The 14822-nt window shown below is 56.2% G+C and overlaps 1 protein-coding gene across 8 annotated transcripts in view; it reads right to left on the bottom strand.

Moving 5' to 3' along the window:
• Positions 1-11547, bottom strand: part of ATG16L2 (autophagy related 16 like 2) — a 29150-nt gene extending 17603 nt beyond the window's left edge. For 3 of the 8 annotated variants that reach the window (XM_033205990.1, XM_033205995.1, XM_033205989.1), the window contains exons 1-11: positions 11298-11450; positions 9049-9148; positions 8055-8154; positions 4513-4586; positions 3962-4213; positions 3715-3780; positions 3298-3411; positions 2144-2206; positions 1437-1545; positions 894-999; positions 5-135 (exon numbers count right to left, since the gene is read on the bottom strand). In XM_033205990.1, the coding sequence (XP_033061881.1) occupies positions 5-135; positions 894-999; positions 1437-1545; positions 2144-2206; positions 3298-3411; positions 3715-3780; positions 3962-4213; positions 4513-4586; positions 8055-8154; positions 9049-9148; positions 11298-11415 (1233 nt within the window). In that variant the 5' untranslated portion in view covers positions 11416-11450. Of the gene's footprint in view, positions 1-4; positions 136-893; positions 1000-1436; positions 1546-2143; positions 2207-3297; positions 3412-3714; positions 3781-3961; positions 4214-4512; positions 4587-8054; positions 8155-9048; positions 9149-11297 lie in introns of those variants that run through there. The other 5 variants (XM_033205991.1, XM_033205992.1, XM_033205994.1 and 2 more) reach the window with 5 other exon arrangements.
• Between the last annotated feature and the right edge of the window lie 3275 nt (positions 11548-14822).

Below are 14822 nucleotides of genomic sequence, written 5' to 3'. Positions count from 1 at the left end.
CCACCTGTCCAGTGTGGAGATCAGAGGGGGCGCAATCCCATGCCACTGGGGCAAAGTTCCTCACCGAGGGGTCAAAATCCACACTGGTGATGCTGCCACCAGCTCCTTCCAGGGTCTGGTTGACCTCCAGGCGACCTGGGAGGACCAGGAGAAGGGACAGTTGAAATGCGATCCTAACCTCACAAAATGGAGGAATTGGGATTGAGAGCAAAGATAAGTCCCCGTCGCCCCCCCACCCCCACAGGTTAGAAGACAGAATCGCTGGGTCTGTTCTGTGGCCTGGGCTGGAGACTACACCTCCCCTAACTGCTGGCAGTGGGTCCCAGGGACAGCTAGTCATTTCACAGACCAGGCTAGAGAGGACCAGGGAGAAGGGACTATCTGTGGGTCACGCAGCAAGCCAGGATCAGGCCAGCCAGAAACTTGCCTTTTCTAGGAAGCCCCCAGGAGCCAGCTCTGACTCCCCAGGACACCCCCTCTCCAGAGCACAGAGCTTGGGACAAGGCCAACAGTTCATACTTATCCCTTACCTGAGTTCTGAGAGCTCAAGTGATGCTAGAAGAGGGTCACGTGGTAGACTCAGGGACCTGCTCTTCAAGGGCCTGTCCCTGTAGGACCTTATGATAGGGGACCCCCACCCACCCCCATCAGGGACCATCTGAACTCAGCCTTCCCCATTCTGCAAATCTGGACCCTAGGAGCCAGGAGGCTTCACCCTTCTTCAGAGCAGGGAGCCCCGAGTCTCACTCTTTCCAAGGCATTGTCTAGTCACTGCCCACAGAATATTCCAGATGGAGAAACGCAAAGAGATCCAAGACCTCTGCCCACCAAGTGAACTGAGGAGTGGGTCTGGAGAGAAGCCCCGAGTTGGCCTGCAGGGGAGGGCTCCTTACTTCCCACAACATTCCAGAGGTGGATCAGGCGGTCAGCCCCTCCAGTAGCCAGGAGGCTGCTGTTGGGGCCAAAACGAACAGCATTGACCTCAGAGAGGTGGGCATCCTGTGGGGAAAGGGGAGATTGGTGCCCCAGCCCTCCCCACACATATCTCTGTGGGTGCTCACAGGCCCTCTCACTGGTGCCTGTGCAGACACAGCCTGCTGCAGACATGGTATCCCCATCCCCATTTCTCTGTCCACACTTTTGAGTTTCAAACCTGGCCCCACCAGGTGTTCTCACCTCTGCCTGGACCCCTGCAGCAGCCTCCATGCTATGCTACTCTACTCTCCTGCCTGGCCTCCTGGCCTCCCAGCCTCCTCTCTCTCCCTCCCTGGCCCATGCCCCCATCATAACATGCGTGACTCCCACCACAGGCTGTGGGAGGCAGCCTCCTGCTCCTGCTGAGGAGCCTAGCCTTGCTTCCCTGGCCTCCTGGGACCACCCCTGTGCTTGCACTCCCTCACCACTGCCCCACCCATATGGCTCAGCTCCTCCCTTACCAGCACATCCTGAGCCTGGGTAGGAAGTCGGGTGGCCACACATACAGGGATGATCTGGTATCGCTGCTCAGGGGCTCCCCCAATTGAGTGACCTCTCCTCTTCTTAAAACTGGGCGTAAGGTGGATTGGGGTCAGGAGGGCATTCAGCAAGGCCTTCTTAGGTGGGAGCCTTCAGCTCCCCTGAGGCATCAACCATAGGAAGCAGATGGGGCAGGAGGCAGAACATGGCCCCAAGAAGCAGCGAGCGCATTCCTCAACCCAGCCTTTACCCCAGGGGTCGGTGTGGAGAGCACACAGAGGCAGGCACAGGAGCAGGGTAGGGTTGGTAGGTGCAAAGAAACCTCAGGGCTGGGGTTTCAATCCCAGTCTTGCCACTTCTTGGCTCTGTGACTCTGAATGAGTCCCTGACATTTCAGAGCATTTTTCCCAATTGAGTAGGAGCTCCTGCCCTGCCTGAGGCTGGAGCTCTTGGTCCCCTGTGAGGACCTTGGATGAAGACAGACCCCTGTGATGACAGAACCTGGAAGACAGCTGAGCAGGGGCTGGGGCTGAGGCCATTCACCTGGCTCCTGTCTCCAGGGCCCAACAGACTCACAGGCAGACAGCTGTGCACCACAAGGATGGACAGGTCGGGCACAGACACAGACCAAGCCTGGGCTAGGGAGCCTGACACACACATGGGTGCACACAGGCACACACACACTTACTCCAGAAGCCCCTTCACCACATCCACACAGTGGGACAGCGTCAGGGAGGTGGCTGAGGCAGACCTGAGACAAAACCGAGAGAGATGTGCTAAGGGACTGGCTGGTGTGTGTACAAATGGCTGTCCATCATCTCCACACTTTGCCAGAGACCTGGAGGCTCGTAACCTCTCAAGTCTGGGACAAGAACTTGACTTCTCCAAGACCAGGAGACTAGGATGATCCAGACCAGTCCCAGGAAGGTCAGGGCAGCAATGGATTTGGTAATGAAAGTCTCCCAAGGTCTCCCTCATGATGAGAAGAACTGCCTCACCCTACAAGTACCCACCAACAAAAGTTCCTGGGAAGCTGAGCTGGGGCCTACAGAGAGAAGAGGCGCTGAAGGTTCCCCCAGGGTGGGGATAGGAAGAGGGGGAAGCCTAGGTTTGCTGGGTGACCTCAGCAATGCCCAAGAGAGGGTGTGTCCTGCAATTACTTGGCCCACAAGGGCTCCCAAGGACTTTGGGGACCAGCATCTCATGCCCCTCTCCACGGTTTCTTCACTGCCCCAAGACCTGGACACTGGGGACCTGCAAGGAAAGACTGGGAAGAGGCGTTAGGCTGGGGAATGGGGCCCGGAGAGGGGCAGCCTCAATGACAGGCAAATCAAGAGGAGAGACACTGCGGAGGGGTACCCAAGGTCTGAAGCCCCAATCAGGTCCCACAAGTATTAGCACACATCTACACATGCTCATACGTTCACACACAGACAGGCTTAGTCAAGTTTGTACACACCTGTGTCTCATGTCCCTGTGGATGCCCATGCTTGTACACCTACGGCTGCACACACATGCCTGGCATGACTGGGCTCTGGGCTTTACCCACAGGTTCCTTCCTGGTGACAGCTATTCACAAGCCTGACACCCCACCCCCAGAGCTCTGATCCCAAGAAGGAGGGAAAGGGTTGAGGGTAGGGGTTGGGGTGGGTGAGATGGAACTGACTGCAAGTGGCTCCAGACAATGGAGGTCAGACTAGCCCTGGGAGATTTGAGCTTTCCGGCCTCTCCTCAAGCTCCCTCCCAACCCAAGAGCTGACTCCAAGGTCCAAGAGGAAGACCCTGGCAGCCTCTAGGGTGGGGCTGAGCTCAGAGCTCTGAGACCACCACTTGGGTCCTCACCTGAAGGGCCTCTTCCACTTCTCACAAGCTTCATTCTCCAGGGGCTCTGGCTCAGGGGCCAGAGCCAGAGTCTCGGTTCTCTCCCTCATCCCATCGCCTAGGGTGTCCGGACCCCTAGGAGGAGAAATGAAGCTCAGAAACGCCAAGGGACCAAGCCAACCCCTCCCGACCCCAGCACAGGACACGCTTAAGACAGGAATTCCCAGTGATGAGGGTTCTGTGTGGGTACACGTGCAGCGGGCACGCATGCAGGCTCCTACGACCACACGGTCCTCTGCAGGTGTCCCGTGGGCCCCGACTACTTGGGGGCCTCGGGACGCGACTATGCCCAACTACAGTCGGCGGCCTGGGTGGTCGCAGGCAGGCTGGGCCGGGAGGCAGAACACAAGGGTTGGACTGGCCCATCCCCACTCTTACTCGCTGATGCTCACGGTCCGCTTGGCAGCCTTCTTCAGCTCCTGGGACACCCGCGCCTGTTTGGCCCTTGTTGGGTAAAAAGCATCCTGAGAGCCTGGCGCGGCGCCTCGCACGCAGGCGGGGCGCGACCAGGTCCCTTTCTCCAGTGGGCGGCTGCTGCCCGCCTCCCTTCCAGACACAAGCGAGGCCCGACACTCCCTTCAGGGGCGGGGCCTTTCCTCAGAAGGGGCGAGGCCTGCTCCCTCACCGCTCCCGGCGCTCGTTGCGCAGGTTGCGCTCAGCGGCGGCGCCCGCCTTCCGCTGCACGAGCCTCTCCAGCAGGTCGCGCGCCTCCTCCTGGAGCCTGCGCAGTGCCGCCTCCCGGAGCCCGACGTGCGCGCGCAGCGCCTCGTAGGCTTCCAGCTGCACCGCGTTCTGCGCCCGCCGCTCTTCCACCTGTTGGGCCTGTTGCGCCCGTGCCTCTCGCAGCCGTGCCACGCGGACCTCCAGGGCCGCCAGCCTGGAGAATGGAAAGAGCGGATAGCGGGTCCCAAGCCTCCCTCGTCACTGCCCAGTGGAAATCTGCCTCGGAGCAGAGACCGACCTCCCCATGCCAAACGCGGCTAGCCGGTGGCTAAGCCAGGTCTCCCCCAAGACTTTGCCCTCAGAGCCCAGCCGTTCGGTCCTCTGGCACCAGCCGATAGGCTCGGGGGCACGTGGGGAAAGCTCTTGGCCCGCGCCATTCTCCCGCATAGTTGGCCCTGGGCCTCCCCGAGGTGGGCGCGGTCGCCCGCGCCCGCGCCCGCGCCCCCGCCTCACCTGCTTTGCAGCTCCTGCAGCTCCGACTCCAAGGCGCCCAGGGCCACGCTCTTCTCCACCACCTGGTAGGCCATCTGGGGGCGGACAGGTGAGCACAGCGGCGCTGAGGCCCCTCCAGGCCTCTAGTCCCTCCTGGGCCGAAGGCGCTAAGGGACAGTCGGCTGCTCCCCTGCCCGCCCCCTTCCTGAAAAACAAGCTGAGCCCCACACAGGTTTGGGACCTTGCAGAGGGACGCGCTGCTGTTTGTGGAGCAGTGGAAGGCCCTCTCGGGCTCTGGAGTCAGCCCTGGGTCCCAATCCTCGCTGTGCTGCTTCGTTTCCCTGCGACCCTACTAGGAACCTCTCTGGCCAGAGCAACCCGCTACGCTGCCTCGCCTGAAGAGTGGGAAGACATCGCTCCGCTCCCAGCGCCATGCAGAACCACTGCGAGGACTCCTAGCGCAGAGGCTGCTAAATGCCCATCCGGCCCTCGGGCGCCATGATGTTCCCAGCAGGCTACGTGCTCCTTCCATCCTCACCACACCGGGAGGCTGGTACTGCCACTCTCACTTCACAGACGAGGACACCGACAGAGAGGTTTAACTGTCTTGCCCAAAGTCACGTAGCTAAGAGATTTGAGCCCAAGCCACGTAACTGCATCACCCTCCAGGCTGGTCAGGGGAATGTGAGTTCTGTTCCCCACCCCTCCCTGGGGGCTTCCTGGCTTCACTCAACCCAGGCCTGCCCAAGCTCAGGTCTCAGCAGCGAGGAGCCCTGCGCAGAGGCACACAAGGCTAAAATCAGGCATGGACTCGGGGAGCCAGGGCCCAGACTCAGTATGGGAACAGCCCTGGCAGCCCAGGAGAGGCAGTGAGGGTCATTTCATCTGCACCCCCGCCTCACTCGACATGCCTTCAACTCAGAGCCAAGCAGGGTCGGTGGGAGAGACAGACCCCAGGCAAGGCAGCTCCCACCAATGTGACAAAAGAACATGAGGGCCAGAAGCGCCTCTGGCCCAGGCCAAGGCTGGGGGCTCTTACTGCTAATCTGTTCCTGTGTTCTCACGTGGGCCTGGTGAAAACAGACTGAGGAGCAAGGTTGGCGCTGCCACCTGCACTGACATGACGCCCTATGAGTGAGTCTGCGGAGAGGGAATCTGCACATGCGGGTTGGGGCACCTTTATTCATAGTTGGCCCCATTTATGACATAATTCTTTTCACCACTGAGCAATCTGATCACAACCTCCACTTTCTCACCTGTCACTTGCTTTCATTTATGTTATACCATTCAATATTTTATTTCAAAATTCAAGTAGTAGAGGTGGAAAACAGATTAGTAGTTGCCAGGGGTTAGGGATGATTGGGGGGAGAGGGGTGAATGTGACGAAAAAGGGGTAGCAAGAAAGAGATCTTTGTGGTGGTGAAACAGTGCTATATCTTGATGGTCACACAAATCTACACGTGATAAAATGATAAAGGACATATACACACTTCATACCAATCCCAGTTTCCTGGTTGTGGGTACTATAGTTATGTACGATGTAGCCAGTGGGAGATGCTGGGGGAAGGGGACGCAGGAACTCTCTGGACTATCCTTGCAACTTCCTGTGAATCTATAATTATTTTAAAACAAAAAGTTAAAGTAATAATGATAAATGCTTGTGATGTGTGGAACTACCAGAGAAATTTTTACAAAAGAAAAGAAAAAGCCTCCCCACTGCCCCCATCCACTGGCGCATCCAATGGGTACTGGCTGGTGTGTCCAGGGAAGGAATGCTGCGGGCCAGGGAAAGTATCCCAGGCAAAGGGAGCCGGGAGCTGAGAGATGAGAGTGGCAGGAAATGCAACAGGAGCCTGGGGAGCTCAACGGGTTAGCCAGGCTAGGAGCTTTGGAAGATCTACAGCACACTAACCATGGAGAGAGGTAGTAAGACGGGTCTTTACTTTTTACTCTATGGCTTCTATTCTCTTGAGTTGTTTACAAGCATGTTTTGTGTACTGCTTGTCTTTAATGGAGATCTTTTTTTGAATTAAAATATGTCACTCTGAAAGCTGTATGGAGAAGGGACAGGGAGTGCTGAAGGAGTGTTCCAGGGTACGATGAAAGTTACTTGTACCATGTCAGATATGGTACAAGAAACAGACATTGATGGATTTGGAGATAGTCAACATGACCTTATGACCAGCTCAGGATGGAGGGCTGGGAAGAGTCAGCGGTGCCCTGGCGTTTCCAGCCTGTGTGAGAACCACTGGGGGGCAGGAAGCTCAGCCCACCTCATTCATAGCTTAGTCTACAAATAGTTCTTAGTATGGAATGGACTGTGGACACAGGCCCTAAGGATATAGTTTGCCTTGGAGGCAAACCAAGACATCCCACGGCTTGGGGAGCTCACAGCCCAGAGGCAGGGGGTGGCGTGGGGGGTCAGATGTTTGAGAATTACCTCTCAAACAAATATTGAATTGGACCTACAACAGCAGCTCTGGGGAAAGATTCTTAAAGTCCGTACCTATGCCCACACTTCTGTTGGGCAGGTGACTTGCCATGCTGTGACTGGATGTGTATTTACTGGACTATTACAGTCTCCTTCAGAGGACTGGAAGCCCCATGGGCCAGCTCTTGTTTATTGCTGCATTCCCTGTACCTTGGATATAGCAACTGTCAACAGATGTTGAGAGAATGAATGGAGAGCACAGAAGGTGATTTGTGTGAGAGGGGCCCAAATCCTGGCTCTACCTCTCCAAGCCTCAGTTTCCTCCTCTGCAACCATAAAGTTGTGAAGGATTAACTGAGACAATGTTTAGCCCAATGCCTGCAGGGAGTCAACTCTCAAAACGGCGTGGACCAAAACAGCGTGGGCCAAATTCTGGGGGAGACGGTGAGCCTGATTTTAGATGTGATGTCCAAAAAGCAGCTGAGCAAGAGAGTCAGGAGCTCAGAACAGAAGGCTGGGCTAGAGACAGATCTGAGAGTTGGCAAACAGAAAATGGGAGTCCATGAGCCCCAAGAACACCCATATTTGAAGGGAGGGGAATAGGGAGGAGGGAAAGGAGCCAGTGAAGGAAGTTCAGAGGCAACAATCACAAAAATGAGAGGGAAAACCAGGAGAGCATGGTGCAAGAGAAGCCAAGAGACACTGTTGCAAGGGGACAGGGAAGGCGGTAGTGTCAGGTGGAGCATCCACACCCTGCCAATGAGCTAAATGAACCTTAGTCTGCAAATGTACATTGAGCATCAACTGGTGCTAGGCCTTGGGGATGGCTGGGCGAGGGGTTAGCCATGGAGTAGTGAGCAGAGTAAGCTAAACAATGTGGAAGGGAAATGGGCTGCCAGGCCCTTGCACACCTAACTCCCTCCAGCTGCTGTTGGAGCCCACTTCATTGTGGGCTTCCCGGGGCACTCTGACCCCTGCTCAGCTTCAGGTCAGAGCCTGGCACACACTAGGGCTCACTCAATGCTTGCAGCACTGGGCTTGGAGAATGCAGCAAACACAGGAGTACCCCTCACTGGCTGGCTCCCTTGGACCACATCTCTCTACACCATTTTCAGACCCCTTCCCAACTTACCTCACCACAGACCAGCCGGAGCCCCTCCTCCTCCTCCTGCCACTTCACCCTCAGTGTGGCCAGTGATGGGACTTGGTCTGAATCAAGCCCTGACTCCTCCCTGCCAACCAATCAGAGTGGTGCTCAATGTTCCCCTTTTCACCCAAGTGCCCAAAGGCACCCAAGGGATGCTACATGAAAAGCCTAAAACAAGAGCCATTAACTTCCTCCTGGGAAGATGGAAGCTAGCAAGCCAGTAAAGGAAAAGGCAAGTCTCTAGAAATGAGCTGTCCATGACTCCTCTGCTCCAAGATTCCCCTAGGCCTTGGCCAAGGACCCTTCTCAAGAAGCACCTCCCAGCTGGGTGCAGTGGCTCACGCTGTAATCCCAGCACTCTGGGAGGCTGAGGTGGGCGGATCACAAGGTCAAGAGATCAAGACCATCCTGGCCAACATGGTGAAATCCCGTCTTTACTGAAAATACAAAAATTAGCCAGGGGTGGTGGTGAACGCACCAGGAGGCTGAGGCAGGAGAATTGCTTGAACCCAGGAGGCGGAGGTTGCAGTGAGCTGAGATCAGGCCACTGCACTCCAGCCTGGCTGACAGAGCCAGACTCCGTCTCAAAAAAAAAAAAGAAAAAAAAAAAGAAGCACCTCCCAACTCTGAACTCCAATCTATTCCTGGTTCTCATCTTCACTCCCTCTTTGGAATAGGTAGCAAGATCCTTTCTTTAGGCATCAGGCAAGGAACAGGGAAATCGAAAAAGACTGAGAAAGGGAAAAGACGTTAAGTGTAGGGGTGGGAGGGGAAGGAGATGGGACAAATGCAGAAAGATGGACAAAGAAAGTTGGAGGGGAAAGAGATTCTAAACAGCTATCCTGTGGGAAGGCCAAGGGCCTGCCTCCCCCACCACCCCCACCACCCCTGGGCAGCAGCCAGGGGCTGATGAGGCGCTAGGGAGAGAATGAACCCAGCACAGGCAGCTCTTTGTGACCACAGACACACATACACTCACCAGGGGCCCTGGTGGGTGGTGGGAGTGACACTGTTTGGCTCCGGCTGCAGCTTCTTTGAGAATGTGTCCAGCAGCTCAGCTTTCTCTAAGAGATGGTTATCTGGAGGGTGCAAAAGAATGAACCTGGGGCAGAGACAGATACCCAGCAGCCCCCTGGCATGCAAGTTATCTCCGGCTAGGATGGCTGCAGGAGCCCAGAGATGCTAGGCATGGGGAAGCTTCTGGCAGGCTGGCCTCTGCCGCATGCCTGAGGGGCGTCTGTGCAGCTCTACAGGACCTTCAGCCCTAGCAGTGTCCTCATAGCACTGATCCCCAGGCCCACCCGAAAGAGGACCTGCTCTCCCAGGGACAGAAGGAGGACCACTGCAGGGTACTGCCTGCTGAGGGTCCTGAGGGAAGGAAGGGGCCTGGGATTGATTCATCCCTGCCTCAGAGCAAGGCTTAGCCCAAGAAAGTGATAAACCGAGCTCTACCTGTCAATGGCCTTTGGCAAGTCACTTCCCCTCCAAGGGCTCTAGCTTTCTGCACTTAAAAATAATCCCTGGCCAGGCGCGGTGGCTCACGCCTTAATTCCCAGCACTTTGGGAGGCCAAGGTGGGTGGATCACAAGATCAGGAGATTGAGACCATCCTGGCTAACACGGTGAAATCCCGTCTCTACTAAAAATTACAAAAAATTAGCCAGGCGTGGTGGCGGGCGCCTGTAGTCCCAGCTACTCTGGAGGCTGAGAAGGGAGGCTGGCATGAACCCGGGAGGCAGAGCTTGCAGTGAATGGAGATCGCACCACTGCACTCCAGCCTGGGCAACAGAGAGAGACTCCCTCTCATAAATAAATAAATAAATAAATAATCCTAACTTCCCCAGCCCTGGTGTAAGGTACCCCCAGGCTAGAATAGAAAGTCCTTAAGCAATTATTCAGCAGACATTCTGGAGGTTTTGACCCTGGAACACACTCCCTCCCCCATCAACAGTCACTTCCTCTTTTCTCACCAGTTCCAGAGGAGGGCGGGGTGGTAAACCCAGGCCTAGCTCCCTCATCAACTTCCTTCCCACACTACTTCCCACCTGTCTGTCACCTTGACTGAGGCCCCTGGGCCTGGCCTAGTTCTCACGAAAACCCCACCTCAGCCCCCAGGGTACTGCATCCCCCAGCAAACCTAAAGAAGGTCTCTATACCCAATTAACAAGTAAGAAGACTGTGACCTGCCCAAGGTCTCAAGACTGGGCCTTCGGTCTGATTTCAGCCCTCCAGGTCTCTCCGTCCCTCAGACTCACAGTCCCGGGGGGGGGGGGGGGGGGGGGGGGGGGGGGGGGGAGCGGTGACCCCCCCCTCACACTGGACGGTTCACGTCTGAGCAGTGGAGAAGTGTGGCTGCTGGAGGTGGGGGCTGGCCTCGAAACCCTGAAGGCAGAGGACCAGCAGCCTGGAAGCTTGCAGAGAAATTTCCCTGGCTAAGAGCAGATTTGATTGTGGGGGTTTGGCCAAGATTAGCCCCAGTGAGAGAGCCGCAGGGACTGTGATTAGACTTCCAACCGCAGACATACAATCGCAGGTGGCCAGAGGCGCGACACACAGGCACACCTGTTCATCCCGTCGTGAACTGCCACACCCCATCCTGACCAGCTGCCCAGAAACAATTCTGAGAGTCCGACTTCGCTGGACTCAGCCGGCATCCGCCAGCAGCCCGGGGCCCCCTGCTGCCCCCTCAGGTTGGGTAGGCTGACGGGGAGGTGTTCCATAAGACTGCGCCAGCGTCGCCTGTCGGCGGCAGAGCCTGAGATGCACAGCCTCCTCCCTAGAGGTTCCGAGTGTCGCCCCTCTCCGGATGGGCCAATAAGTGGCTGCTCTGAACAAGTCCCGCGTTCTTTCATTGCGCTACCGAGACTAAGTGCAGTAATCAAGCCCCTACCCCGGGGACTGCCCGGAAAGGGAGGCACAAGAGACCCTTCAAAACCACCACCCGGGGACGCACTTGCGTCTCGAAAGCCCAGCTCGTGGGAGGCAGAGCCCGTCCTGAAGGGCGACGAGGGCGGGGGGGGGGGGGGCAGGAGGGGCTTGTCCAGGTTCTAAGCAGAGCCTGGATGGCAAGGGGCGGAGTCCTGGCAGTCGGGGTGGGCGTAACGCACAGGCTCAAGGCACAAGGCACAGCGCACTCGGGTCACAGGCGGAGGAGCCAGTCAAACCCTCTCCCCGCGCCCGTAGCCGCGTCCCCTCAGCGGCCATCCTCTCAGCCCCGGGGCGCACTCACAGGCCGGCACCAGCTCCAGGAAGAGCGCCTTTTGCGTACGGTCCCGAAGACGCAGCTGCCGCACGATGTGGCGTTTCCATCGGGCTGTGGGGGCGCCGGGGACGCCGGGCCCAGCCATGGCCGCGCTCTCTCGCCTCTCGGCGCGTTCCTCCCGCCCAGGACTGCGCCAGGCCGGGGCGGGGCCTTGCGGGAACTCTGTTACACCAGGGGGCGGGCGGTGGCGGGGAATCCCCGGCTTGTCCCAAGAGCGCTCTGGTTGGGAGGACCGAAGACCGACTCCGGGAGGAGCCGCCTCCGGGTCTGAACCGCCGGGGCCCCGTCCGAAATGCTCACCTAAGTGGGTGCTCTTGTGGCGCAGGAGCGAAGTCGGAGCCTCCGGGGCGGCTTCCCCCACGCGGGTGGAGCGCTCCGGAGGTGGGGCCCTCAAGGCCCGGGTCCCTTAACCCCGTCGTGCCCGGGCGGAGTCCGACAACTGCTGATGCTCCCCATGCCGCTGCGGTCCCGGCCGCGCTCCCAGTCAGGGACCCGGAGGCCCTCAGCCCCGGGCTCTGCGCATACACTGAGGGCCCGCTTAGCAGGACAGCGAGATAAGGAAGCAGAGACGGAAGGGAGGAATCCTAGCTTTCCGCGGATAATGGCGTTCGAGTTGGGTCTGTGAGGGATGAAACAGGAGTTGGCCAGAGGGAGAGAGAGGGACTCTAGGCCTCGAGAAGAGCACGTGCAGAGGTTCCGTGACACGAAAACGCCAGGTGGGTGCGGGGCTGGGAGGACAGGAGGCAGAAGGGTTTATGGCTCCACATGGTCGCCGAAATTTTAGGTCCCTGAGAGTAAAGGGGTGCAGCTGATTTCATCTGGAAAGCCCCTGGCCGGGAGGAGAGAAGGGACTTGCTTGCCTGGGGTTGCAAGGGAGTGGGTGGCTGAGATGGCCAGCACCCCAGCATCCTGACTCGGCCCGACGCTTCACCCCACTGGGTGGAGCAGGCACATCTCTTGTGGGTACCCTTAAAAGTGAACCGTGGGTCGCAGGGCACTGGTCAAACCGTCTCTAGCTAGGTGCTGGAGAGCCAGCTCTGCAGGCTCAGGCTCCTGTGACCCACGAAAGGAGGGACTCGCTGGGCCCAGCCTCACCCTGGGGCATGCCAGCAGGTCCTGCCCTCTGAGTGCTGGCAGACCTGGCCATCCCTAGGAAACAAGAGAAATTGGGCAACCTTGGGAAAGCAGTGCAGGCCCTGGAGGTGACGAGTCTGTTGAGATTCTGATGGGGACGGGTCAGAGGATGTAGAAAGCAGCCAAGGCCCAGTCGCCCCCAGGTCAGTGTAGCCTGCCCTGCTTCCACAGTGAGCTGGGCTCAGTCCCCCATATGTCATTGTCTTAGACGCCCATGGCCTTTGCACAGGCCAAGCCTGATGTTTGGAACGCCATCCCCTCTAGCGGGCCTGGCTCCTAATCATGCATCACCTCCTCCAGGAGTACTTTCCTGCCCCTACACTAAGTTCAAGCTTCTCAGATACCAGCCCCAGTTGAGTTCGAGTTATAACTGTCGCCAGTTATCACACCATCCTGTAATCTGTGCAGTGCCCCTAGGTCAGGACGTGGGTCCCAGATGTCTCTGTACCTCTAGCCCCAGCCCAGGCCTGGCCTGTCTCTTGAAGGAGTATTTCTGTTGAAGATGGGTGGTAACGTTCAGTAAAAGGCATGCCCAGGAGACAGGCACGGTGCCCATGGAGACCCAGGACCAGCTGATGACAGTGATGAATTCCCTTTAGAACTGGCTGACTCTTGGGTGCTTGGAGACACTATATAAATAAGGAACTCTGGCTGTGTGCATTGGAGAGGATATTAACAGGGCTTGGCCTGGCTGTGAGGTGCAGAGATGCTGTTTCTCTCAGGTAAGGAGTCATATTGGGGCAGGGTTTCCTAATCCTTTTTTGACTCACAAAATACACCTAGGAAATGTTAAATAAATTGTCATTTTTGAGTAGTATATGATAAAGAAGTGATTGATTTTGACTAAAAATATTCATGTTCTATTTTTAGAATACGAAAGACTGTATTACAAAGATCACTTGAAATAAAATTTTAGATAACATAATATATGGAGACAAATTTCTGCTTTTTACATTTAACTTGCTGTTTAATGTATCGCAAATTAATTATGTAAGAGAAATATGATTTGACCAATAAATATAAAAAAGCTTTCAATGAAAGGAATGTCAAGCCAGGCACAGTGGCTCACACCTGTAATCCCAGCACTTTGGGGGGGTCAAGGCGGGCGGATCACGAGGTCAGGAGTTCGAGACCAGCCTGACCAACATGGTGAAACCCCGTCTCTACTAAAAATGCAAAAATTAGCCGGGTGTGGTGGCGCATGCCTGTAATCCTGGCTACTCAGGAGGCGGAGGCAGAAGAATTGCTTGAACCCCGGAGGTAGAGGTTGTAGTGAGCCAAGATTGCACCATTGCACTCCAGTCTGGGCAACAGAACAAGACTCCATCTCAAAAAAAAAAAAGAAAAAAAGGAATGTCAAAAAATGTCTGGCTTTAATCCACCACATGTGATACTAAATAAAACTCCAAATCTCAGTCGCTTAACACAACAAAGACTTACTTCTTACTCATCCCACATTAGACAATGATGGTGTACTGTTCTCCCCCAGCAGTGACTTAAATCCAGAGTGCGTCCTTCTGACATCACCATAATCTCAGTTATTTGATTTCAACTGCTCAGATCGGGGTAGGGGAGAGGGAAAAGACTGAGATTAACACTTAATTGCCTTGGACTGAAGTGACACATTCTTCTGCCCAATTCCAATTGATGACATCACATCTACTAGGAAGGTTGAGAAATGTAGTCTTTCCATATTTCCTGGAAAAGAGAAATGGGTGTGGATACATCACTGTGGTTAACACACACCAGTTTCCCAGTCTCCTCCTCTAAAAGCATCACCACTAACACTACACAGTGTATACTTCCAGAAACATTTGTGCATATACAACACATAAAACACAAAGGGAGCCGGGTACAGTGGCTGAAGCCTGTAATCCCAGCACTTTGGGAGGCCGAGACGGGCGGATCACGAGGTCAGGAGATCGAGACCATCCTGGCTAACACGGTGAAACCTCGTCTCTACTAAAAAATACAAAAAACTAGCCCGGCGAGGTGGCAGGCGCCTGTAGTCCCAGCTACTTGGGAGGCTGAGGCAGGAGAATGGCGTAAACCCGGGAGGCGGAGCTTGCAGTGAGCCGAGATCCGGCCACTGCACTCCAGCCTGGGCGACAGAGCGAGACTCCGTCTCAAAAAAAGAAAGAAAAAAAACACAAAGGGGGCCAGGCACGGTGGCTTATGCCTGTAATCCCCGAGCAGATCTCTTGAGTCCAGGAGTCTGAGACTAGCCTGGGCAACATGGCAAAACCCTGTCTCTTCTAAAAATACAAAAATTAGCCAGGCATGGTGGCACGTGCCTGTAGTCCCAGCTACTCCAGAGGCTGAGGTGGGAGGATCACTTGAGCCCAGGAGGCAGAGGTT

The sequence above is a fragment of the Trachypithecus francoisi genome, unplaced genomic scaffold, assembly GCF_009764315.1.
Source record: "Trachypithecus francoisi isolate TF-2019V2 unplaced genomic scaffold, Tfra_2.0 Lachesis_group8, whole genome shotgun sequence".
In the NCBI taxonomy this organism is placed as follows: Eukaryota; Metazoa; Chordata; class Mammalia; order Primates; family Cercopithecidae; genus Trachypithecus; species Trachypithecus francoisi.
The sequence above is the reverse complement of the archived record's forward strand: the minus strand, read 5'-3'. Positions and strand labels throughout refer to the sequence as shown.